Source organism: Etheostoma cragini, chromosome 10, assembly GCF_013103735.1.
Source record: "Etheostoma cragini isolate CJK2018 chromosome 10, CSU_Ecrag_1.0, whole genome shotgun sequence".
NCBI lineage: Eukaryota > Metazoa > Chordata > Actinopteri > Perciformes > Percidae > Etheostoma > Etheostoma cragini.
In genome coordinates this window covers 17,999,458-18,026,238 of record NC_048416.1, presented here as the reverse complement: position 1 = coordinate 18,026,238, position 26,781 = coordinate 17,999,458, and the positions used below count along the sequence as shown (strand labels likewise).

Sequence of the window (26,781 nt, the reverse complement as noted above, 5' to 3'; positions counted from 1 at the left end):
TCTCTGAGCTCCGTTTCAGGGGTTCAGCAGGTCGCCACGGTCCAGCAATTACCGACAACTCACCAAGTTAGACTGACAGGTACACACACACACACACACACACACACAAAGCGCCATTGCCTGGTAGTGTTTGGGGCCAATTTGGGGGTTCTTTAGATGGAACAATTGTACGTATCAGTCATTGGAAGGGGTGTCTCACACTTCTCAGTAAAGAGATTTAATTTAAACATACAGGCACTAACATCATGCTGTAACAGGACTGGGAAGTCAAACACACGCTTCCTTGAGATTCTGTTCTCAGCTACTGACTGTAAGTCAACACTGCCTCAACTGCCTAATACTGTTGTAATTCAGACTTTGTGACCAATGAGTTTTATTTGCCTAAGAGGCACATAAAAGTCAATTAATTTGCATGGATTACCTGTGGGCAGTTCTTTCACAAAATAGTTACCACAGCTTAGCACTTTAGGTGCTGCACACACAATATTATATGTCACTGGCAGATTATGAGTGCAAAACACTGACACACCTTTGGCTCCATCCAAACACACACACACACACACACACACACACACACACACACACACACACACACACACACACACACACATAGGCATATACACTTTTATGTGCAGAGCATAGGCACACAGAGCATCTGTTGAGGGCTCGTGTGGGCCCCTTGGGGCCCCAGTTCTGGGTGCAGCTGCACCACCAGCACCCTCTGGTGCTCTTCCAGAGATTGCTTCCCAGGATTTAGTCTGATTCAATTCAAGTGACTCCCATAGTCAGACTCACACAATCACAGTCTAAGTGAGACAATAGTACAGTAGAAGATGGAGCCTGGCCCTTACTGATTTTTTGAATTTGGTACTGATATCAGTATTTAAAAGTTAAAACCATCGGAGGAAATATTTACACTTTGCTGTCCATAGACCATTTTCTATTTCAATGTAAAATGTGGATGGACACAAAAAAATGAACAGCTGAACAATATGATGCAATCAGATCCAGTATTCTTGTGTATAATCAGTTTTTGTTAGGACTGTACCAGAACAGTATTCATTGATCTCTACAGTGGCGTAAGATCCTATGTGCATTGAATGTGATATTGTTGTATTTCATCACATTATATTGTAATGTTTTCCCCATCATGATAAAAAACAGTGATGCTATTTGCACTCTGATATAATGGGGGATAAATGGAATGAAAAACAAGTTTCTTCCCAACAACATTTTGCAGATCCACCAGAACTTAGCGCCGGCCAAGACGATTGTGATTGGTCTAAAGAAATGCAAACAACACCGATTTTTTTTTTCTTTTCTTCTATCCAGGATTGTATGTCTGGAGAGGCCAGACCTTACTTTGCAAGACTATATTCCTACAGGAACTATTAGTACGTCTGCGGTAATTTACTGTATTTTATGGTCTAGTTATCCCTCATGGTAACAGTTTAATAGCCCTGCGCAGGCAATTATTATGTTAAGTAAAAGTAGGTTAGAGCATGTTAGCTGCTCAATCTCTTCAAAAACATTCATGTCTGAAAAGGAGAAAATGAAATGAAACAAAGATTAGGCTAAGGGCAAGTGTTACAGCGTTTTTTTCTAAGTGTAAGAATTTTTTTTCCAATGTGTTCCCAATGAGGAGAGAGAGTACACAGTTGCCCAGCAATTTTATATGAGAGCATTCCAACTTTTTTGTGTGGGCACTCCGAGCGCTTCTAGTATGAAAATCTCTGAACTTTTTAGGAAGGCGCTGGTGTCATCACTGTCTCTCCTTTTCCAGGCAACCAATCATATGCTAGATGGGGTGGGACTCTTCACCCTGGCAACCAAGAAGCTTGTTCTGGCCGTGTCTGTCTATCCTGAACCAAAACCCACATACAGCGTGCATCAAAAAGGTGCTGGAATGAAGCACTCCCCAGCACCCTGCCAGCACCTTTCTGCCAGAGAATAACACTGTACAGATACTAGCCCTAAATACCTGCACTGATGATTGTAGATTTGTAAGTAAAATACTGTGGTTACGTTCACCTGACCAAACACCACATGGATGTTCCGTTCTGATTGCTTATCTGACCACAGAAGGCATTATAAAGCTTTTATTACCAAGCTGTCCTCATCCTCAACGTACAACCTTTGGAATCTTCCCCTAAGTATCGTATTTACATGTTGGTCATAGATGCAACAATTTGTAAAACTCCTCTCTTATGGTTTCTGTTTGTACTGCAGAGTTATTGAGGAAGTACACAAACTAGCCAACTGTTGTAGTAACTGTAGTCACAGGAGGGGTTTACAGCTTAAGAACACATAGTAAAAAAAAAATATCAACATCATTTGCCCACAACCTCACTGCTTATGTGCATGAAGTTGAACTTGGGTCAACTCTCTCCCATTTCCATGCTGTTTGACATCTCTGCTGTTATCGTATTAATTAGAAGTGAGCTGCACAAAGCAGCTCTGCGGCATGCTTAGAGGTAAAGGTAATAAACATTCTTAGGTTCATCACATGTCAATTAAAAATTTACTTTTCACACCTGCTCAGCTCAAATAATTTTTTTTTCTTCTGTAGGTTGTTTAGTGATGCCTCATGTGTAGATTCTTGCAGTGCATCATCACAAAGCCAAATACAGTAAGATGTTTGCGTTGTTGAGATTAAACAGTGTTTCTCTCTATTCACCGCATTGTCTTCGTACATCAAAGTCACAGCCTTGAGGTGAGATACGGGTCTTTTATATCATGGAGGGTAACAAGAAAAGCAAATTCAGACTCTGGAGCTACATTTACTGAAGGGCCAGGGAAAGCCTATGAGAAAAATGAAAAGAAAAAAGAAATCTTCTTCATAATCGAGAAACTAAGTATATTTTTTTTAAATCATCTTTTTATCCTTTCGGAAATTACGCATTTATGTTGAACAATCTGAGAACGCCATTAGTTAACATAAATACAGTACATACATGGTTTATCATTGGAAGCCTTTATCTTGGTAATTTCTTGGTATTTTCTTCTTCTAACTTTTACCTTCCTGTGCTGATAAGTTAAAAATCAGTTTATCCATTCTATAATCTTATTTAATCTCACATGACTGTGTAGCACTATGTCTGCTTTTATCCTGCACTGTATACCTAGCTTTGTAATTTTTCCATAAGGACTCCAGCAAATAGATTGGCAATCTCAAGTGGACCGACTAAATGATGGCTAGAGGTGTAATGGTGGTTAGGACAAGTGGGTAGGAGAGAGAGAGAGATGGAGAGAGAAGAGTTAGAGGGAGGAATACACAAACAGGTTGCACTGATGCCTGGGGAATAAGGGGGAGAGGGCACGGAGAGCAGAGAGATAGAAAAAATAAAATGGAGGGCCACAGAACAGAAAGCTTCACATAAAAGAGATTTTAGCCTGTTGTCGTCGTCGTCATCATTATCATTACTTATTGACTTCTAACATAATCACTCATACACACACACATACACACACACACACACACACACACACACACATATACACACACACACACACACACACAGACACACACACACACACACACATATACACACACACACACACACACACACACACACACACAGGTGGTTACAACATCAATTTTTGCTCTGAGCCAAACAGCAAATGAGTGCTTTTGTTCTCTCTTGACTCTCACCAACCAACTTCTCCCTCCTCCTCCTCCTTTTCTGTCTGGCCAGGTTATAAGCATTTAGCTCTTGTCCTTCACTGATGCATCAATCTATTCAGCCTGCCATCCTCCCTTCTATCTATATGTCTCTCTCTCTCTCCGTCATTCTCCCCCTCAGTGTGATTACTTACCTCCCAAGAAAGAGGAAGAAGTACACTCCATCTTGTTGTTTTGTTTCCAGCAGATGTAGTCCTGCATCTCCCTTCTCCACCCTCAACTTCACTTTGTCTCTGTCTCTCTCACTCACTCTTCATCACCCCTCCCAACCTCTCTCTCTCGCCCTCCCAGAGCCCTCCCTCCATCCCCTGATACCTTGCACTCTCCTCCTCCTCTACTCTTTCCCTGCAAACTTGTCTCGCCTTCTCCCCTCTCTCTCGCTCTGTAGTTGTATAACTTATCACCCTGATCCCTTCCCTACTTCGATAATTGGTGTGTCTTAACAGAAGCACGCTTTATTTAGCTGCTCAGTATTAGCTATTCCAATTAGTCATCTAATACCAATAAGAAAAAGAAACTGTTAGCCTCCATGTTTTCAGCACCATGGGAGAAGGAAGTTTGTGTGTGTATTTGTTTTTTTGCCCATGCAACAACTGTGGCCAGTGTGCATGCGCGCACACACACACACACGCACACACACACACACACACACAACAGGGTAGAGCACATGTTGGTTTTAACAGATGGTGAATCCCTTTTCCCTCGAGTATTGACAATACTCTATGTCTCTCTATAATTAACTAGGTTTCAGTAACAAACCTTTGGGCTTTGCCGTTGCCATGGTTTCCCAAACTCTCAAACGCAACTGTCTGCATTTGTATGTGTCTATGTGTGAGTGCTGGCAAGAATGCTGTACTTGTGTGCACATGTTGTAGTGTTCACAGCCCTGTGTGTGTGTGTGTGTGTTCACATCTTGGCAACTGCATGATTGTACATAGACATCAGTACTTTAGTTCCTTTGATGCCTTATTTCCCCACAGGGCTCAGAGGCTGGTTCTGTCTCAAGCGCCTATGTATTTAACAGTGGTATTACATGGGATCATTGATAATTTAACACAGGCGTATTGTACTTTACATAATACAGTCCTCATAAATATATTATTCCATTAATAAACACTATGAGCGAGATTCATTTAAAATGGGGGGTAAAATGAGTATTCTGCGCTTGTAACAGGTGAAGTAAAAGTTAAATTTGAACTTGGCACACCTTCTCCAAGAGGCGAAATAAAGTGAAAATAGGGTGTGGAATAAGAGCTTTTGAACTGACTGGGCAGCCAACGGTGTATATGAATGTGAACCCAGTTAAAATCATCTATAGCAGGGGTCGTTTTAGGCCAAGGATCCTTTAACTGAAAGAGAGAAGGAGCAGGGACCCCCTACTACATACATCATATAAAATTAAGTTGCATATTAAATTGGTCCTACAATTACATGAAGGGCAGTATTAAAGACTACATACCTTTTTATGGTGCATGCAATACTAAGGTATTAATGTAATATTATTGACACATTCATATATTTATTCATCAGGTTTTAATGTGAAGCATACATGTGGAAGGCAAAGTGAATCTTTAAATGTAACTGTATCTGTGCATCTAATTGGTTGCCTTACCTATAGGCCATTAAACCTATCAATGTTTTTTATTATTTTTACGAGTAGGACGCTTTGTATTTTTCCAATACTATGTTAGATTCATGTAAATGTATATTTTCAGAAGTATTTAAATTTTTGGGGGTAAAAACATTTTCAGTTTGCAAATCCCCTATTAGAGATTTCTGTCTTTAATAGGGGATTATATAATGTTCTTTGTACCTACTATAGCTAATGTTTATTACCACGACACGCATGGTAAAAAGTCAGCTCTCTGTTAGTGTTTCATACATTTCTTTAAGACGCTGCTGTCGAGAAAATATGCTTCAATCTAAAGGATGCAGCTCAGTTTTTTTTGCATGTCTTCATTGTCTTGATTAATTATATCATACAATGCTGCACACTTTCTCTTTTTGAAGGCATTCATGGGGTCAGTTGGACAGTGTCAGTCACTTACGTGTATGCCCACATTCCTGCCTATATTAATTTACTTTGTAAAGTTTGCTGTATTTCTAGTATTTACAACAGAACAGAGGAACATCCCAATATAAAGGTCTGATAAATAAAATGTATAAATATACAAACTTAAGATATGAAACTTAAAGTCCTTTTGAACAAAAACACATCAGTGTTGCAAACAGGGACGTTGTAGATTGCCCTCTGGTAGAGTAACTGCAACACCAGTGCTCATAACTTGGTTGACCGTCCGTTTTTTATTTTTGAAATATTCATTTATCAGAATAATTTATTTGTCTATGATTCAGGTGAATAATTATTTGAAAAATATTTTTTTAATCGGCCATTATAAATGCTGATACCTATAGATTGGGAAATGCCTAATATTGGCCGATAATATCGGCTTGCCGATATATCAGTCGGGCTTTAAACTGAACTTCATAGATTGTATTTCACTGCCCCACTAATGTTATTCTTCTTTTTACACACTATTTTGCAGCAACCGTTTTACTAGTAGAAATAGGAAAGGAGAAATTTGATCCAATTAGGAGATAGAGATTTCTGTACTGATAGCAGCCTGAGTAATCCAGAAGGCAATACAGCCATAAAACATGTTGTGTTTTGAGTGGAGGAATTTCACTACCACTGTGCGAGTGTGTTCTCTGGGCTTTATTGCAATGGCATTATGGGAAATGTTGGACATCAACTGACATAGATGTAGACAAGGCAGGGAACAGGAAAGCTGGTGAACAAAATTAATTTCCACAAAATATGTCCTGAAATGCATTTAGCATAACACTACAAAATGTATTTCATTCATTTTCATTTAAAGTGCGCTAAAGAAACCCCTTAGTGCTTTTTTTTGGGGGGGGGGGGGGGGGCACAATTTAGTCACCTGGATTAACTGACAATCTTTTAGTCTCTTCTCTGAGTGTGAGTCAACTGCCGGTCCCATATAACATATGACATCTGCTCAAAATATTCCATGAGAAAATTAAACTGTTAAAAACAGTCTTTGAGGTAAAAATTACAAAGGGTGTAAAATAAAAATAAAAATCTAACTTTAGCTTAATTGCAAATTCATGCTCACCAACATGAAAAAAAATGTAATCTTAAAAAAAAAAGTAAATTTTAGATACTATCTTTTCCTACAACAATGCTAATGCCTGTATTTTCACCTTTTGTAATTTCCGTACCGTGACAGAATTTCTGTTTGTGTTGTGGCCTGTGTGTTATTACCAACTGTTTAGTTTGACAGCCAGGCCGGGTTGCCAGATATACCTGTAAACACGTAAATCAGCGTGCTACAGCCGTAGTGTTAGTAGAGCCATTAAAGCAGCAAACAAACGGGATCACGGAGATAGATTCTACCTGACCTGAAAAAATGGCACGATTCTAACAGTTGCGTGATCAAAGATATAACAAAAACCTGGGTAAATATTGGAGATGTATTTGAAAGATTGAGGCAGTTTAGAGCCCAAAAGTATGCCGAGGGCATGTTGTCATTTCAACATTTGCATACTCACATTGAATTATATAGCTATAGTACCTGAGTTGTTTACATACTCGCCAAAACAATTGAGCCATTAAAGTGATCCCAACTGTTTTTGGCCAACGCAGCCATGCTAACCCTGCTAACTGCTAATCCAGGCGTAGCCAACAGTGGTCCGTAGCCGACAGGGGTGAGTCATTTTAAGCCAAGAGTTGGCTGTAAATTGGAAAGAGAGGACTATGAGATAGCAGTGTGATTAGCGATTGTTGCCGTAATTCTAAGCCAATAAAATGTGTATTTCACTTTCAAAATAACAGAAAACAAAAAAATGGCATCTGCAAAAGTTTGGGCATCCTTTTAATACCTTGTACTGCCCCCTGTGGCAAGAAACACAGCTTGGAAACACTTCTTGAAGCCAGCCAAGAGTCTTTCAAATCTTGTTTGAGGTATCTTTGCCCATTTGTCCTTGCAAAAGTCTTCCAGTTCTTTTGAGATTTCTGGGCTGTCTGTCACGCACTGCTCTTTTATGGTTATGAAGAAGCCTAGAAAAGATGGAAAAATCTCCAAAAGGCATCAAATGACAGATTAGACATTTGTATTCTGTGGACCGATGAGGTTGAAGTAGAACCTTTTGGCCGCAATGAGCAAAGGTACATTTGGGGAAGAAAGGGCGCAGAATTTAATTTAAAAAAAAACTCCAACTGTCCAACTGTTAAGCATGGGGTTGGATCGATCATGCTTTGGGGTTGTATTGCAGCAAGTGGCACAGGGAGACAAGTAGAAGAAAAAAATGGATTCAATAAGATTTCAGCAAATTTTGGACGCTAACTTGAATCCGGCTGTGAAAAAGCTGAAGTTAAAGAGAGGATGGCTTCTACAAATGGATAATGATCCTAAACACACCTGAAAATCCATGGAGGATTACATCAAGAGGCGTAAACCGAAGGTTTTGCCATGGCCTTCACAATCTCCTGACCTCAACAAAAATGAAAAACTATGGATAGACCTTAAAAGAGCAGTGTGTGGCAGACAGCCCAGAAATCTCAAAGAACTGGAAGACTTTTGGAAGTAATAATGGGCGAAGATACCTCAAACAAGAATTAAAAGACTCTAGTCTGGCTACAAGAAGCTAATCAGCAGCGGATGAATGGGTGACTTAATGGAGACGTTTATTTGTCTGGGCTTCTACATCCAAATGAGCTTCATTTTAGTTCACCATAGGATCCATCAGCTCTTAAACAAGCTGTGCACCTGAAATAGTTTCACACTGTCACAATAAATAATGTCCTCTTTTTAAATTCCCGCTGTATGGAGATATTCACTTTGGGAGATGTTAGTGAGACATATAACGAAGAAGTATAGTGTGTTTAAAGGCTGAAATTAAGTGGGATTCACTATAAATGAGGCAGTGGGGGATGGTGAAAATGTTGGCGGATTCTTGAGAGAGAAAGACAGCTGTGGGATTTAGTCTCTCTTCCCTCTTTAAACTTTCCTGATACACTATCTGAGTGCGTACCTAATTGGCACAATGCCTACTGGCAAAGAGTAACTAAAGAGTTGTCCCCTGTGTTTTGATGTAACTTTGTAACTGTCTCTTGCAGAGAGATTATGTGCTTATCAGATTGTCCTAACATGTTCACAGCAACCACAATTTGATCTATGAGCAAAGAAAAAAATGAAAAATGTGATTTTTATGAGTTTATGGTCAGGTTTGAGTTTTCCGGAAGAGCTGCAGATGTCCCTGGGCTAGCACTGCTGACTCCACACGTTTATGGATATGGGGGTGAGAAAAACACTTGGATATCGCATATGTCAGGAGCAGCCACAGCCAGCCTTATCACCCTGCCAGCAATTTGAACTCTTTAAACATGTGCAGTGACTTGATTCAAGTAGGTAATGATTTGGGATACTGTTGTCAGCCAGGCTGTAGCATTATTCTCTACATGCCTCGTTGGAAAAAGAGCTCATTATATATTGTATTAAAGCTACATTCACCACCTTGTTATCCAGGTAGAAAGTCGCTGCATGATGGACTTTTTTCTAACTTGGATAAAAGACAAATTGAACCATCTTGCCTGCCTGTTCCTTCTCACAGAGTTGTTTATTTTCTTCTGGACTGTAACCTTAGCATGAGTTTATTCATTAGCTTTGCAGGGAGTGATGCTACCCGTTATGATTGTGCATTGCTCCTCAGTCCTCATTGACGGGACTCCGAGCCTGCTGCTTCTCATTCTACCCATTTAATAAGGGACTGAGTTACACCTGCAATGCCAGGTGAATGCAATTAACTCGCTGGTTGGCGAACCCAGCAGCACTGTGAGCCCTGAGGACTTGGATTGAGAACCACTCTTGTTGAGAAATGCTGACACTAATACAAAATTATGTTCTGAAGGACATATGAGACATATATTCTCTTCAGCAAATAAATACTGTGTACCAGCAGAAGTTATTTCAGTACACAAAAGTTAACCCAATTAGATGTAAAACTTGATTAAGTCTTTGGAGTTCAGAGTTTCTAAATATCATACCCACACACAAGCAACAGCGCAAATGAAGAACGTTACAAACTCAGCTGTTAATAAATACAGTGATGAGGTGTTGTTGGTTTTTAACACTTTGGTGAAAGGTCAGAGTTCAGTCTGTGTTTATGACCCAGTGTTTTTCACACTGATTAGAAGAAGTGAAATGGTGATTACTCTGTCGCTAACAAGCAATCAAGATTACTGATGTAGTCTGCTACCTGAATTCAGAGGTGGTCAGCACTGCATCTTCTATTAGTTGTTGCTTGCACTGCATTATTTTCGTTATTGAATAAATTGTTGATTATTTATTTAATTAAAAATAATTAATTAATTTAATTAAAACTCTTTAAACCCTCATTGTGAGTTCTGAGATTCCAAGGGAATGTTTTCATACAGTCTGGTCTGTGATTCAGTGACATAAAACGGGAAAACCGAAGGAGTTGTACCAGACAAAATTTGGTATTCTTGCTTGAAAACAGACTGAAATGTTTACAAAATATTTGCTTATCAATTTTCTTGGGATTGATTGACTACAGTAATAGTTTCAGCTCTAAATTAATTTATGTAGTTAGACGGTGATGTATATGTTGCAACAAGAATCAGAACTATTTGTGTAGCCTTGACTTCAGCAATTTCATTTTCATGTTACATTTTGAATAATTTTCTGAGCATCCAGCAGTTTATTTGTTGTTTGATTGATTCAGCTCTAGTTGTTTTTGGTTTGTTTAATGAATATTTCTTCTTTCTTGTCCTTTTTTCAGCCAACAAGACTCTGCTTGGAGGAGGTGGAGGTAAGTCACAACCTGTCTGATCTGTTGGTTGTGTGTGTGTTTGTGTGCCAAGAGGCTTGTGGACCTCAGTTGTTATTAATAGTACAGCTTTGTGGTGCAAATAGTCTTCTATTCTATTTAAAATGTTCTTTTTATCATGTGATTCAGCTAAAGAGAGTGTATGTGTGAGTGTTTCTTTGTGTCCTGTGTGGGGTATGTCTTTGTGTGTGGAAGCAGGTAGCTCTTTGTTGTGGCAGGTGTTCAAGGTGTGTTTGCATGCCACGCTTTGTTTCTGTACATGTTTCTGTGTGTTTGTCTGTGAGCGCAGGTGCAAAGTTGATAGTTCATAATTTATGGTTGTGGAGTGCTGTGGATATAAACATCATTTTTCAGTGTATTGTTGACTCAGTGCTTTGCTGCGTGCATGTGGTGTTGGATGTCTACGCTTAATCGATACTTGTAATAAATCTGTACAGCTAATGCAGCAGCCATCTCCACTAAAACTCGTACACACACACACACACACACACACACACACACACACACACACACACACACACACACACACACACACACACACTGTGTTTGTGTGCGTGTATGTTAATGCTTGCAAAATTGCAAATTTGAGTGTTTGTGCGTTTGACTGTGGTTGTTTTCTTTATCTTCATTTGGGCAGACCGCTTTAGCCTTTCAGACCAGCCCACTTGCACTGCCATTTTTAACCTTCCAATTTGTATGTTTTTGTGTATGTGGGAGTGTGTGCACAAGTTTTCACTTTCTAGTCTCCATGGTGACGTATCCAGTGGCACACCTGTATGTGCTCATGTACATTTGTATGTAAGTTTACAGCAGTACATTTGCCTGCCTCTGAAAGTTTATTTGCTTTGCTCAAGTTTTCTGTTGCAGATGTTCTTAGCATACACACACACACACACACACACACACACGCACACACAAGCACACACACACAGGCTCCACCCTTAACTGATATACACACGCTGAGCCTCAAGCCCTAAAAATGGGCCGCACATTCTTGTTGCTTTGCACACGCACATACACTACATGGAATCAAGCAGTTCGAGATCTACAGCATCGTTTTATACTGTCCTGAAGTCACTGAAGGCTCTACAAAGACAGATGGTTTCTAGAGAGGCCTTAAATGTGTGCATGCGTCAGACTATGTGCATTTGTGCCTATAAAAAGCATGTTTACATTGGTTATCAGTTAAAATTTAACTAACATCTGTTTTAAATTCCAAAGATGTCCACCAAGGGCATGAGGATGCAACATATCCAACAACTACCATCTTCATCAGTGTCTCTTTTATCGGTTTCTCTTTGTTGCTCCATACCAGCTTCTCTCTTGTGGATTTTTCTCATTTCTTTTTATTGTAGTTATTTCCCTCTCGTTGTCTCTCTTTCCAGCTCCAGCCTTAGGGGTTTGCTAAGGCAGATAGAGGCTACAGTAGGTGTTAATTACAGAGAGAGAAGTAAGTGTAGGGGAGGAGACGAGGGGAAGAATGGAACAAACAAAGAGATGGGATGGAGATGATGGTTAAAGCAAGAAGACAGGAGAGATGAAAGCAACAAAGGTACATTAAATAATATACAGATGCAAGGGCAGAGCTGAGTGGAAAAAACACATAAAACATTCGGTATACATTGCTGTGATCACACTCTTCACTGAGTAACAACTCAGTAAACTTTAGTTGGTAATTTATTTCATCAGAGCTGAGGCAACAAAAGATCTTTACATTGCTTTAATACTGAGTCTCAGTGGCACCTGGATAAAAGTCATTCAGTTAGATCAAACACGCACCTGCTGACATTGTTTTTCTTCTATCTGGAGGAGTGTGGAGCTCGGCTGGCACATCAACAACCAACTCAAGGGCAGGAAATTAACATTATTTTTTACCTCCTGCTGGCTGCCGTTGCTCATTTATTTTAGAACTTATCTACCATTTCAATGTTTCACTGCTTTGATTGATATTACAAATAGAAAAGAAATCTCAGCTAATAATTGGAGGTTCAGGCAGTTACCACAACCTGTATTTATACTGTGTACATACAGTATACTATATGTATATACAGTGTATGTATGTATTTTAGTTAGATTTTTGAATGAATGCCAATAAAGTTGCTTGAGCCAGGGCACACACTTTGAAGTTGCATTTGGTTCTTCTAGGTCACCATATGCCAGTAATGTACCTTTGGGATTTGTGTTGCATTGAGGATTTTTCTGCAGATTTGTAGCCTTCACAGAATTGGCATCAACTATCTTTAAAATATAAGCAGTTCACATGGATGAGCTAAACCTATTAACCACATTCCAAGCCACAATAAACAATCTTCAAGGTTGGAAACGACAGTGACCCATATCATTTAGAGCCAAATGATGGAAGTTGTCATTACAGTTAAATTAATATGTAAACCTACTCTAGTTTACAGTTACTTTGTTGTCATGGTTCGTTAAGGAGGGGAAATGTGGTCTCACTTTATTTTACAGTACACTAATAGCACATGATAAGTCAAACCTAAGCTATACTTTTTATAAAATTCGACCAAAACTAGATATAATGTGGTCGTTGTTAGACAGTAGATATTATACTCAAATTAAAAACAATATTCCAAAACGATGCTGTGATCTGAAACCGCATGTAATGCAGTATTAGAGACCCGGTGTAATACTCACACGGCCGCATTTTCTTTTACCACACGTGCACACTGAACCCTTTGATCTCAAACGTCATAACTCAAGACGGCATTAAATGCCCAGACTCATCTGACCTTGCCCCAACAATCAGCACCATGGGTTCTTCTAAGCAGTTGTCTAGAAAACTGAAACTGAAAATAGTAGACGCTCACAAAGCAGGAGAAGGCTATTAGAAGATAGCAAAGCGTTTTCAGATGCCAATATCCTCTGTTTGGAATGTAATTAAGAAATGGCCGTCATCAGGAACAGTCGAAGTTAAAGCAAGATCTGGAAGACCCAGAAAAATATCAGACAGAACTGCTTACAGAATTGTGAGGAAAGCAAGTCCAAAACCACGTTTGACTGCACGATCCATCCAGAAAGATCTGGCAGACACTGGAGTTATAGTATACCATTCCACTATAAAGAGATACTTGTACAAATATGGTCTTCATGGAAGACTCATCAGAAGAAAACCAGTTAAAATATAACTTTTTGGCCGCAATGAGCAAAGGTACGTTTTGGCAAAGAAAGGGCATTGAATTTAATGAAAGAACCTCTGCCTAACTGTTAAGCAGGGGTGGGGGATCAATTATGCTTTGGGGTTGTATTGCAGTCAGTGGCACAGGGAACATTTCATGAGTAAGAACTGGAAGACTTTTGTAAGGAAGAATGGACAAAGATACCTCAAAATGGAATTGAAAGACTCTTGGCTAGCTACAAGAAGTGTTTCCAAGCTGTGATACTTGCCAAAGGGGGCAGTACAAGGTTTTAACTCTGCAGGGTGCCCAAACTTTTGCAGATGCCATTTTTTTTTGTTTTCTGTTATTTGTAACATATTGTACAAATGTCTAATTTGTCATTTGATGCCTTTTGGAGATTTTCCCACGTTCTCTTCGTTTCTTTATGCACAATAATAACATTTTTTTACCCAGGGTGCCCAAACTTTTGAGCCCCACTGTATATTTGGTGCAAGGGGTTAACGAGAATCTTGTGGTAGATACCTATGGCTTTCATTTATAATTGAGCATTGGATTTTATCAGTGGAAATCACCAACACAATGTGCTGTTTTTGTATAATAGCAACTTACTGATTAAACAAAGACACACATATGCAAACACAGGCAGCTGGTATCTGTGAGCCTGATCTGGATCTGTGGGGACAAAGTGCACAGGATGTGAACCAGTCATGAAGACAGGGCCTGAATATGATTGGTTTAGGTGTCTGAAGACATCCGGACCCAGCACACAATAGATGAGTACGATCTCAATTAAAATTTTATCCACTTACATTTTTTACTTTGGTGTGGGGAAAAATTGAACAAAATCTGCTCTTGCTCTGGATTTCCTTGCAGAGCTGACTTTGTGTGTGCTGACATCTATAACCAATCCTCCAGAACGGGGATGAGGTTTGATACCTTGCTCTTGAAGTCTCTCGGCTACGGTACTTGTGTGTCTGCAGCCTCCTCTCTGCTTTCTCTTTGTCTGGACGAGGAGAATAAATGCAGACGGAGGACAGGCTTGTCTTTTTGCCTTTCAGAACAAATAACCAAGAGAGCATGTATTGTGAATAAAATGAGAGGGCAGAAGATTAGTTTTGGGACGCGACGATAAGACGAGAGGCAAAGAGCACTAAGTGTACCTTCCGCATACAGACACTGCTGCCAGTGTCCCTGCCGCATACGTAAATTTGCCTGTTTCACCTTAACATGTATGTGTTTGTGTGTGTGTGTGTGTAGACGTTCAAAATAGCATTTAACAGGTAGCTGAATGTTTAAGTTAGTGTGGATACAAGTACCTATATACAAGTGGGTGTGAAGCTGTGTGTGTGCGTGCATCCACCACTAGACCCATCCTAAATGTTGCCTTGGCAACAAGCTGACTGAAGTAAATGAGTGTCCTGACTCTGCTGAGGGATTGTAGGAAAGCAATATGCCAGTGTTCCGCCCCATTAGTTTGACGGACAGCCTGTTTGGCCTATAAGAGGTCAGTTGGCAAGGGCAGCCATATTAGTATTCCATAGGAGAGACCTCGGGATTGGTTTTACTCTAATGTCAATCTACCTGTGTGTTTGCGTGCGTGACAGTTTGTGCGTGTGTAAGGATGGGTGGTTGGGGGTAAAGCTTGTCCTGGCATATAACATTGCAGGCATTTGTGTCTGTGTTTACTTGTGTGCCCTGCTGGGGGTTGCAGGCTCATCGCCAGGTAAGCACATCGCCAATTATCACTTCCCAGTCCCCTTACTTCCCTGGCTCTCTCCCTCCCTCTCTCCCCCGGAGTCGGTCAATACAGAGCCTGTGAGGGAGCCATGATAACACCTAAACTTGTCAGGAGCCTGCTTAGCTGGCTGCTCACTGGTTCGCAGAAGCCAAAACACTCATTTCCACCCCCTTCCCACATCCATCCATTCATTGCATCCTTTTTTTTTAGCCTCCCTCTCTTTAACTACACACCCTGTTTTACACTTGACCCTCTTTCAAACTCATTTCTCTTTGTCCAACTGTGCTCTTTTCTCATCTTGTCTTTATCTATCTCTGTTTGAGTCTCTCAATTGTTTTTTTACATCTGCGTCCCATCTTGTGTTCCCTGGAAGAATGGGCGTCAGTAGCAGAAAACGTTGATGTGATATTTCTTATGGTAATGAAGGCTAAATAATAAATGTTGTTTTTTTTTTTTATTTATAAGGAAATTAGTACTGAATTTTTAAAATATTTTTTCAGTGTCTAGTAATATAAATTAACATCATGACTAATTCATAATAATTTGTCTGTTGGTGGCATTAGCTGTAGCCAATTACGGACGATTGTTGAGTAGTTCAGGTACCATTTGCATGCTACAGAGTAAGTGGTGTATGAAGATGTATCCTTTGACACTGGAGTGTTGCTAATTTGGTTCTTGGTATCCATTTATAGTTTAATAGGTGTATATATATATACAGTATATATACAGTTTATATATATGTGTGTGTGTGTATGTGTGTGTGTATATGCTTTATTTATTACCTCCAAAGAGAAATACATTTTCATTGAAGGCGCAGATAAAAGAAACACACAGTTCATGTAAAGAGATGCAGTCCACAAGTGATAAGCCCACATAGTGGTAGAATAATACAAGAACAAGACAGAATGTTTATTATAGAAATAAATAATTGCCTAAATAGTCCCACAATGGAACAAGATAGTATTGTCCACAGCATGTACTTTCTGCTACTACTTTGGGACAGTGGTGCTTTGAGCTACATGCTAATGCCAGCATGCTAACATTATCAATGTAAGGCTGCATTTATACCAAATTAGGAGTCGCTGCAAAAATGCCAGTCTACCCATTGATATAAATATGGGTAGTACCATTTAGGCTGTGGCGGTGGGGACCATAGGCAATTCTGGGGGAAAAAAATGCAATAACGAAAAGTTGAAACAGAATAAGCTTTTGGAGAAACGTAACCCAACGTCACGCCGCGGTGGCCAATCACGTATCTGACGATCACACAAAACAGAATAGAGTGGGGAACACAATGGGGATAACCCTGCGTTAATTGCTGAAAATGCCTGATTTGGTGTGCATGCAGCCTCACACTGATGAAATGATGATGTCTATCAGGTGTAGGTTTACTCTGTTCTCCTTCTTAGTTTAGCATGTTAGTATGCTAGCATTTTCATATTAGCACTAAACACTTGAAGGCTATCGTACACATCCACACTCCTTATATTTCTATCATACATATCCAGGCTCCTTATGTTTCTTTTAATTTTTATATTTTTACTCGGATACTTCTATATTCTAAGTCCGAATCACAGCCGTTAGAAATGTCATTAGTTTTCCAGGTATTTAGTCATAAACAAAAGTATGTTTTGGCCTGAAGGTGGCACAAGATGAAAAGTTAGAGATCACCAAAGTTCAAGATAAAAGTAAATTCATCCTCTAGGCACCATGGATGTCTATACTGAATTCCATTGCAATCCAGTGAGATATTACAGCCTGTGGTGGACTGACCCCCCGACAGTGCCATGCGACTTGGCCATGCCACTAGTTTGACACATCAGAAACACAGTCCACAAATAACTAACAAATATGTGTGACATTGCAGAAATCAATGCTGAGCAATTCCTAAATTCTACCCTTTTTATTCATTAACAAAATGTTAAATAATTCATATAGAAAATAGATTGGGACGATTTCGTTCTGTAGAATAAATAATATTGCCATCCCTGAGCACTAATAGACCTGCATATGTGCCTGCGATGAAGAAGTACAGCTGGCGCAGCGTTACTTCAAACACATCTTTCAGTTGCACCCCCCTCTGCTCATGAAATCCCCCTTCATATTTCTGACCGCATTGAAGTGACAGAACAGTGTCTGAATCTACTCAGTAGCGTGCAGTGTTCATGCTGGGCTATTACACCGGCTCCCACAGAGCCAGAAGTTACCACTGTCTAAAAGAAAGCTAACACAAGCTGTTCAGTGAATTTAGTTAGAGGGACAGCTCTTTACAATAGAAAGGTGGGAGTCACGAAGAGACTGAATAGGTGTATGGATATTTATTAACCCTAACCGCCAGGTTCAGGCTGTGTCCAGAGACAAGAGAAATTGATTATTCTGTCTTTACTCTTCTTATCTCTATTTAACATAAGAAATCTATCTTAAACATGAGAAAAACAAAGCCTTCTTTAGCTGAATGCACAGAGCGTGCTTTATGTGAAAGTACAGACAAAATGATGTAATCTGCAGCTTAAAGGACAGATTGTGTTGGTTGGTGTAATGTGTCTACATATATCCGAGACTGCCCTCCCAGGAAGAACATTCATCTCAACAAGAGCCTCAAAATTCTTTGCTTAGATTCAGAGTAAAACTGGGGGTCTTTGCCTTAAACCCCTTTAGGCCACGAGGGCAGGCACCCTAAGTGTTTTTTAAATGAAATTATCTGCAACATGTTCAATTATAACATACTGTATGTCATTTGTTCTTTCTTGTAATATGTGGTTTTGCAATACAACATCTACACTATACAGCTAAAGAATGATTTATGTTTTTTTATCTTTGTACACTCAAGAACTTAGGTAAAATTACAGAAAGATTGGTTGAAGCACAAGACAGGATGTGTTAACTTTATTGATATTATAACTTAAATCATGTTTTTGTTCTTCTTAACCTTAACCAAAGTTATTTTGTTTGCCAAAACCTAACCAAAGACAAGACTCTGTGTATGAACATTACCGTTCTGACTCCTGCATGGTGTCAGAGTTGTGAGTTTTGTACACCCACTGTTGTCCCTGATCAACGCACTACAACTTGCATGCGTACATAATTGTGCTGTAGCGCTTCCTACATTTGAAAACATTGTTGCATCTTAATTCTGGCAGCAATCATGTCTCCCTCAAAATGTATTAGGACAAATTAGTAGTATAATCTGTCGTATAATGTATATATTTAAATAGTATTGTCTATATTTAATTGATATTGTTAATGTTTCCAGCCGCTGTGCCGGAGTAAGAATCTGGCTCAAGACTGCTTTTCTTTAAAACTAATTATAGTCACTAGAGGTCTAGTTTAACAGTCTGGTGTCAATAATTCATAATTAACCCGGAATGAAACACTTCTGTCAGGAATGTTTGAGTTTGTCACAGTACTGTGAAACTTTTCAGCACTTGGTGAAAATAGTACAATAACACCCATTCATATGTCAAAGCTTAGCTTGTTGGCCTGTGGTTCTTATCTCCGTCCGACTGTATACAGACCAACTGTTACAGCGGTGAGTTTTGCCAAACTGAGTAGCTCCAGGCAGGGGGTCTGGTGTTATCTGAACGTTATTGTGTTAAGTTGGCATATTGCATGCCGTGCTGAGCTGTAGTGTGCATACCATGCTGTGCTATGTTGAACTGGGCCGCACTGTGAGCTAAGCGCAAGTGTGAAAGGCAAGCTCTGAACACTGGCTAGCTCCTCAGGGTGCACAGAAACAACTCAGATACTGTGTGTGTGTGTGTGTGTGTGGGTGGGTGTGTGTTGGGGTGTGGGTGCGTGCAAAATATTGCTGGTGTGTATATCCTTGTCAAAGCACATGTGTTCATTGTGTGCGTTTTGTATGTGTGTGTGAAGAGTCCTTTAGGTGACACACAAACAGACACACACACATACACTGCACACACTAACTTTGAAGGAAGCAGGACGACTCTGAAATAGAGAACAAGTGTGATAAGACATAGAGATAGAAAAGAGAAAAAGGATAAAGGGAGAGGAATAAGGGAGAGAGCAGCAGATGTAAAACTAGTCTGGAGGGAGATCAGGAAACAGGCTACAAAAGCAGAAACAAAAGCAAAAGAAATGAAAATTGTACTGAAATGTAAACCAACAATACCTTTTGATTTGTTTAAAGCTTTATGTTTGACACAGACATAAATATGTGTGTGCGATTTATGGTGAAAACTGGCCTTTTCCCCCAGTCTGTATGAGAGGACTGCATAGCCTTGAGCTAGAGCATCTTTTTGACCTGACAATCTTTCTGATCAGGCCCACACAGATGCATACACATTTAAGCGTGTACATATACACAAAAACACGCATAAGAGCACATGTGTATGGGTACACATAAGACCAAAAGCCAAGATTTAGTAACACGTTTACTAGCATAGAAAAGCTGTTTGGAAGGCGGTTATTTTAGTTAAGGACCAGGGCTTGGTATCTTTCAAAAATATTCGATCCCAGTGCAGATACCAATAACGTGACTTTGATCCTAAACAATACTGTTTTTGATACTAAATTTATAAAACTAAAGGAAATTAAGACATTACACATTATGACACAAGTCTTTAATCTATTTTTTAGCTATGTTAGCCCTGTCTCTGTTTGTAACGTAGTTTTTCCCGTGTGCTTTGAGGAAATGTCTATAACTGCAGAAGGTGCAAGAATTGTGACCGGAACCGGTAATTGGCACAGCTGTAAAATTGCTTTTCCTGAATCATCGCCCTCGTTGAAATGAACACAGTCACAGTCTTTAGATGTGGTGTGGATCAAAGATAGATACAGATTTATGAAATTGTAATTAATAAAGACTAATTGACCAAAAAGTCAAAGTCAGCTGAGCCTCTAATACCACATTAAATGGAGTAATTAACTAAGGCAGTGGCCCTAAAATCCATTAAACAGACTGACACTCAGAGAGACAGATGCTTTTACTTATTAAAAGAAAAAATGAAGCCGACTTTATTCAGGTCATTTAAGCACTAAGCTTTGATACCTGTAAATGTGTCTCCTGAACTTCAAACATTAAGACTCCCTATATTTAGTCATATTGCAGAGGATTCACATAAGTAGGCCAACTCTCTGAATCTTCTGTCTCTCCTCTCCAGTGGACGGAGCGATCCACCGTGCTGCAGGTCCACTGCTAAAAAAGGAGTGTGCTTCCCTCCAGGGCTGTGAGACCGGAGAAGCCAAGATCACTTGTGGCTATGGCCTCCCAGCAAAGTGTGAGTATACTGTTTGTGAGTTTTTGTGTAACTTCCAGCTACTTCTGTGTGGTTTTATTGGATTACTTCCAGGTGTGAATGTTTAGAAAAATGTGACAGTGATGCAGGGTGTTGTTGAAAATAAGCAAGCTGCACCGGTGATTTGCATGAATAAAAAACACACAAAATAAGGCTCTTCTGCTGTCCTAATATGCAACAGGAACGTTTTTATTCTTCTTCACATTAACATGCACAACTTAATTTAACTGTTTTGTTCTACCTAAAGTAGAATAGTTTTACTTTCCAGCCCAAATTCAACCCCCAGCAGAAACTCATCTAATGCTCCACAATAATGTCACAGCCTTCCATTTATAGCAAAGTAAATGGCACTCAATTATTAAGTGGCACTCCATTGCGGCATGTATAATGTGATGAAACTTAAGATTCAACGTGACAGAAAAAGTATTTCTAGGTGTTTCAGTTAAAAAAAAATTCTCCTCCATCTTCCCTGACATCTTAAACACAACATGTGACTGTGGGGAGAGCCTCAGTACTAGATGTAGACATGAAGAAGAACTAAACAGCAGTAAGTACACTGAAAACTAGTCTCTTCCTGTTTCTAGATACTGACAGGTGACCTCTTGGAAGGGCTGTAGTTAACTATTATAGTCATTATTAAATAAGTGGTAGACAACTATCTTTTTTTATTAGACCCCCATTGGGAACTACTGGTTTAATTGACTAATTTGTTGAATTACTGTTAGGAAGTGCAGTGCTATAATATCTACTTAGTACAAAATGTGGCTGAAAGGAGATATAGCAATGACGTCTCGTCTCAGTTGAAAATGTCAACAAAACACTCAGTACCAGAATTCTTCCAAAATTCGATTTCTTAAAGAGGAAGAGTACCAATTTGACATATATAACTCTGTTAACGGGTCTTGGTAGTGCTACTGCATAATGTGAAAATATAAGTTATTATTATAAATATGAAGCCTTTTGTGGCTCCAGTGGGAGCAGTGTGAAATCTGGTCAATTGCCTCAAGTGATACCACTTAAGAGCATGTTGGTTTGGGATTAAGGTAAAGTTTTGAAAATGAAACAAATCTGGAGGCGTGGAGTTAGAAAGAAGTGAGACATCTGTTGCTGTAGCACGCTTCTCATTTTTGTTTGAGGCTAGCAGCTCAAGGCTACATTAGCCGCTACTAGCATAATCGAAATCAAATCTCTGACCCAGATGTCAACGGTCGGGTTACATTGTGGATGACGAAGGTGACAAGAAAAAGAAGAAGAATGTGTGTGGAATAAAAAAGACTATTTCTCCGTTTTTGCTGTATTTATTTTAATCCTTTCCCATTGTGAGTCCGACAATGGTACAGGAGTGCAGTGCTAAATAAATGGTGGGATGTGACATCCATTATATGTTATTATCCATCATAAAAGTCTCTCAATCGGTAACATGAAGAATATACTCATATATGAGTGTCACATACAGCGTTCCCATCCTTCTACGTTAAATAGTTGCCACCTCCCCCCCCCCTCATTCTAAACATGATCTTTTGTGTGGAGCTAATCATAATATTGCCCACCACTGCAATGGCTTGCACACAGCATTACACCAATAGGTATTGCAAAAATGCCCTTGCCAAGCTTTGTATAATATAATGACCACCCAGGTGTGTGTGTGTGTGTGTGTGTGTGCGCGCATGCCTGCCTGCGTGTGTGTGTGCGTGCGTGCATGTGAATATGCGTGTGTGTGTGAGAGAGAGAGAGAGAGAGAGAGAGAGATTAAAGGAACTCTGAGTCTGTGTGATATCAGCTTATGGCTCCATGGAGAGTTTAAGTTCACAGTGAAAGAATGAGAGAGAAAAAAGGAAAGAGAAGCAATGATAAAGGCAAGCTCAAGGCAGAATGGAGAGCAGGAATAGAAGAAATAGATGAGGAGGGAGTGGGAGAGTGGTAAAAGAAATAACACATAAAGCGAAGCAGCGTGGAGGAGGGGACTGGTTTGAGGGGAGTTGAAGACAGGAGGGAGTTAGTAAGAAGATGAGTTCTGACATTGTCTGCTTTCCTTTTATTGGTTCATTTTGTGTATGTTAGCTGTAATAATTGTACACGTGTGAGTGGATGCTACTGCTGCTTGTCATAAGTGTCCTATGTGTGCATGTGTGTTACTTTTATGTTGATACAGTTGATTCTAAGGTCTGGTTGTGTGCATGTGCATATTGTGTTTACTTACTTGTGTCTGTGTTGCAATAAGTGTAGTATATCAGTGTATACATTGTGGGTTGCCTGTAAGGTCCTGTCACTCTCTTACCTGTCAGCCTAAGAGCTGTGTGACTGACCATCTCTCTGACTCAATGACTGACTGACCAACGGTGTGTTCGGGTGCATTCATATGTGCATGGACATTACCCAGCATGTGGTATGGAGACTATCTCTCTCCTCCCAGAGTCAAGTCTAAGAATAATTCAACATGTGTCTACAATGCTTAAACACTCACAACAGGGCTTGATTATCTCTCAGCAGGAGGGAGAGAGGCGAGGCAGCAACAACACAGGGAAGGCAAAGGCGGGATAACAAAGCAGGCAGAGGACTGTGTGAAGGCAGAGCGCTGCCGTTGAAAAGAGAAAGAAATTAAAATGAAACTTGACAGGAGAAAGCCAGGGAGGTTGAGAGAAAGGTCCAATCTCAAAGCCTACACTTTGATCTTGATTTGTATGGGCTTGCCACCAGATGTGGGATTTAAAGAGCGTCAGACTCACGAGTTGCCAAATGGTCCAGAGGACCTTCTGTCGGCCCTCCATACAGAGTATCCATCAATGATCCCGCAGCCACTTAGCCAGCAACATCCCAGTGGCGTAACCTAGCAACACCCGGAGCACATGGCACACTACATCTGCTGTTTAGCAAGATTTGCAATTTGGCGGTGTTGACAGACAGCTGGAAAATTTCAAGCAGGTCCTGTCTAAATTCACATATTAACCAAAACGTAAAGGCAGTTAAATCAGCAATCAGCAATTTTGGGGCATATGAGCCCCTGTAATTAGAGGACTTGATTAGGTTTGATATTAGTCTGTCTGTGTGTGCATAAAATGATCCTGTTGCTCACTTGTGAGCCGGCTGTGTGCTGTAAGATGCATGTGCACATGTGTATAGGTGTCTACTTGTGTGTTTTGTGGTTGCCAAACAGGGGAGCATGAACTGAAAGCGTTGTCCAGGCGACCCAGCGCCCCAGAGCTCACCTGTGTACCGATAAACACTGCTGCAACCCTGCTCACCTGTTCCCCAGTTGGCCCTAGCTCCCCCGCCAAACACACCAAGATACAACAGCGTGCCACACCGGGGAGGGATCTGGCGGGTCTAAAGAAAAGAAAGAGTCTAAAGCAAAGGAGAGAGAGACAACATAAGGTCAGAACCATGAGGTCAGAAACATAATCATTTACATCCAGTAAAGGCAGCGCTCTCTCTAGTAACGTCAGTGCAGACTTACAACTTACCTTGCAGTTTGAGCACTAAAAATAGGTCCAATGAAGCTATATACATTCTCTTAGCTCTGTTTTGGTCTCTACCAAAATACTTGCTAATAACTTTGCTGCTTAATGGCTTCAATATGCTCACTACCTACCTATGTTTGTCTCCTTATTGGTGCTGAGCAAGTAGTCTACAGTGGGTTTTTAAAGAAGTTTTCAAGACAAAAAAAGCTGCCTAGCTGAAAACAATCCCGATATTGCTCCGTAGAGCTGAGGGAACTGAATAATTGAGTGACAATTCTTAATTAAAGTAAGTGATCCATTGTAAATATGAAAATATTGATTATAGCAGCTTTAAGATTAGTTGAAGTACGTAATTTCTTCTGCAGGAAAAATGGCCTGGCATACCTTTCACACAACGTTTTCTAGTTTTCAGCCCAAAAATCACAATAAACTGCATTTTAAACTTATTCTGTAACTCAGTAAAGTGTGCAAAGCTTTGTAGCATAAAAGCACACATTCCTTTAATTTTGTCCCACATGCTTACAGTGTCTCGTATTTTAGAGAAATTGCTAGATAGTTGAGGATACTGTTTTGGGGAGTAAACTGTAGTAGCACAGTCGGAGGTGGAAAAACGAGATGAAGATGGAGATGGAAAGGCCCATATGGAAAAAGTGCTGAAGGAAGTAGAGAGATACAAAGCAAGAGAGATATCACTCTGTCAAAAACTGACTGTTATGCTCCCCTCTCGTCCCTCTTCTGCCTCCCTTCTACCAGTTTCTGTTCCCTTGGTGGCCAATTACCGTTAATTAAAATCCTCACTGCAGCTCTCCCAGACTCCCCCTCTTCCTCTCCTCAAAGACCTCTATCCCTCTGCTTTGCCTGTCGCCCTGTCGCTCTCTCATGTCTGTTTCCCTTTCTTTGAAGATGTGATGTTTCTGCCCGTCGTGATCAACAACTTAAACACCTTGTTTCATCATGTTCTTCTCATCCTCACCTTTCTATCTCTTCACCTCCTCTCTTTTTTCTCTTGTTCACTCCCGCTCTTCATCCTTTTTCTTTCTCCTTTGTGTCTCGCTCTTATCCTCTACCTGCCTTTCCTTTCCCTCCCCATGTCACCTCCCTCTCTGCCTCCCCCTCTCTTCGTATCATCATTAGCAGTAAGGGTTCTTTAGTAGTGCCAAGAGAATTGACAAGGCTCTGGGCTAAACACTGTAGCACTCAGAGTGTGATACCTTGCTAGTTGTGGGGGATTTTTTTTTTCTCCTCTTTTTTTGACAAGGTTGTCGACATCTTTGCTTCTTCCTGCCTGGGCGTCAGCAGTGTGATCCTTCTAGGTGTTAAAAAGCTTCCTCAAAGCTGCTTCTGCTGATGAGGAGGAGCGTGATGATGATGATCACAGCAGCCCTGGTGTTAATTCATTCAGTTAATTCATTCGCCTTAAAGGAGAGAAAGGGATAAAAAAAAAGCTCTGGTGTTGCTTGGCTTTGGGAAAAGAGAGTTGGAGTGAGGGAGTGAAGAATGTCTGTGCTGCTGCTCTCTGATGAAGAGAATTATGTCCACTCCTTTCAGCATCGGCATCTCGTTCCCCCCTTCTCGGCCTACTCTTTTACCTCCTGTTTAGAATAACTGCCCCTCTGTCTTTTTTGGAGAAAGGTGGAGAGAGATAGCGAGAGCTTTTACAAGACCTGAGCCCTCCTTTTGTGCTAAAGGCCCAGGCCTGGATTTAAGAGCTGTGTCCGCTTGGCTGAGCACAAACTGAGCCCAAGCACACAAAGGACCAGCTCGCCTTTTTCCTGCCTCCTGCTTTAAAGGCAGATAAAGAAAGGCGAGGGACAGATGGAGGTATAAGAACTGAGAGAGTGTAAGGGGAAGGGAAAGGATGGACGGATGGATGGATGGCCGTTGAGTATAAGCAGGAGCAGCGACTCGTGGCCTCCCAGGTAAGAATGGTGAGAGGCCAAAAGGGGGTGGGTGGGGGGCGGGACAGAGCCAAAAAGAGGGTTAATGACAATTGGCCGGAAAAAGCTGGAATGGCAGATAGAAAGAAAGGCCGGGGCGGGTGTCACCGGATGGCACTCAGTCAAGTTCTCTAAAGGCTCATGCCAGCGTGACGCCCAGTTATGAAAGAGAACGCACGCACCACACACACACACACACACACATACAAACACAGACAGACACAAACACACACACAGACAGACACACACAGACACAGACATAGGGTTGAATATAGTCTGATTTGCACGTAAGTACAAATTTACTTGTAAATTTGTTACCTTGTTAACAAATGTTACTTGTTACTTGTTACTTACTGTTTCCCTTCCTTATCTTACTTGTCTGTTGTTTCTTAACTTCACTTTGTTTCCTTAAGTTATGTTACTCAGTCTGTTTATTATTGTTTTTATGTGAAGAAGATTGTTCAGTATTGGTGCCTTAATAAAACAAGTGTAGTAGAATGTTTTCAAAAAGTGTCTAAAAGGTCCCATGACATGGTGCTTTTTGGATGCTTTTATATAGACCTTAGTGGTCCCCTAATACTGTATCTAAGGTCTCTTTTCTGAAATGCAGCCTTGGTGCAGAATTACTGCCAACTAGAGCCAGTCCCACAGTGAGCTTTCCTTAGTATTTGCCATTTCTGAGTCTGTAGCTTTTGGGGAGGGGG

At 40.4% G+C, this 26,781-nt stretch overlaps 2 protein-coding genes across 2 annotated transcripts in view; one reads left to right on the top strand and one right to left on the bottom strand.

The window, feature by feature from the left end:
* Positions 1 to 3,922, bottom strand: part of flrt1b (fibronectin leucine rich transmembrane protein 1b) — a 29,382-nt gene extending 25,460 nt beyond the window's left edge. Inside the window, exon 1 of the mRNA XM_034883441.1 lies at positions 3,817 to 3,922. The gene's annotated coding sequence lies outside the window, so the exon portion shown is untranslated. The remainder of the gene's footprint in view (positions 1 to 3,816) is intronic.
* macrod1 (mono-ADP ribosylhydrolase 1) overlaps positions 1 to 26,781 on the top strand; it is a 96,837-nt gene that overhangs the window by 45,577 nt on the left and 24,479 nt on the right. Inside the window, exons 4-5 of the mRNA XM_034883383.1 lie at positions 10,505 to 10,534; positions 20,548 to 20,664. Coding sequence (XP_034739274.1) covers positions 10,505 to 10,534; positions 20,548 to 20,664 — 147 coding nt within the window. The remainder of the gene's footprint in view (positions 1 to 10,504; positions 10,535 to 20,547; positions 20,665 to 26,781) is intronic.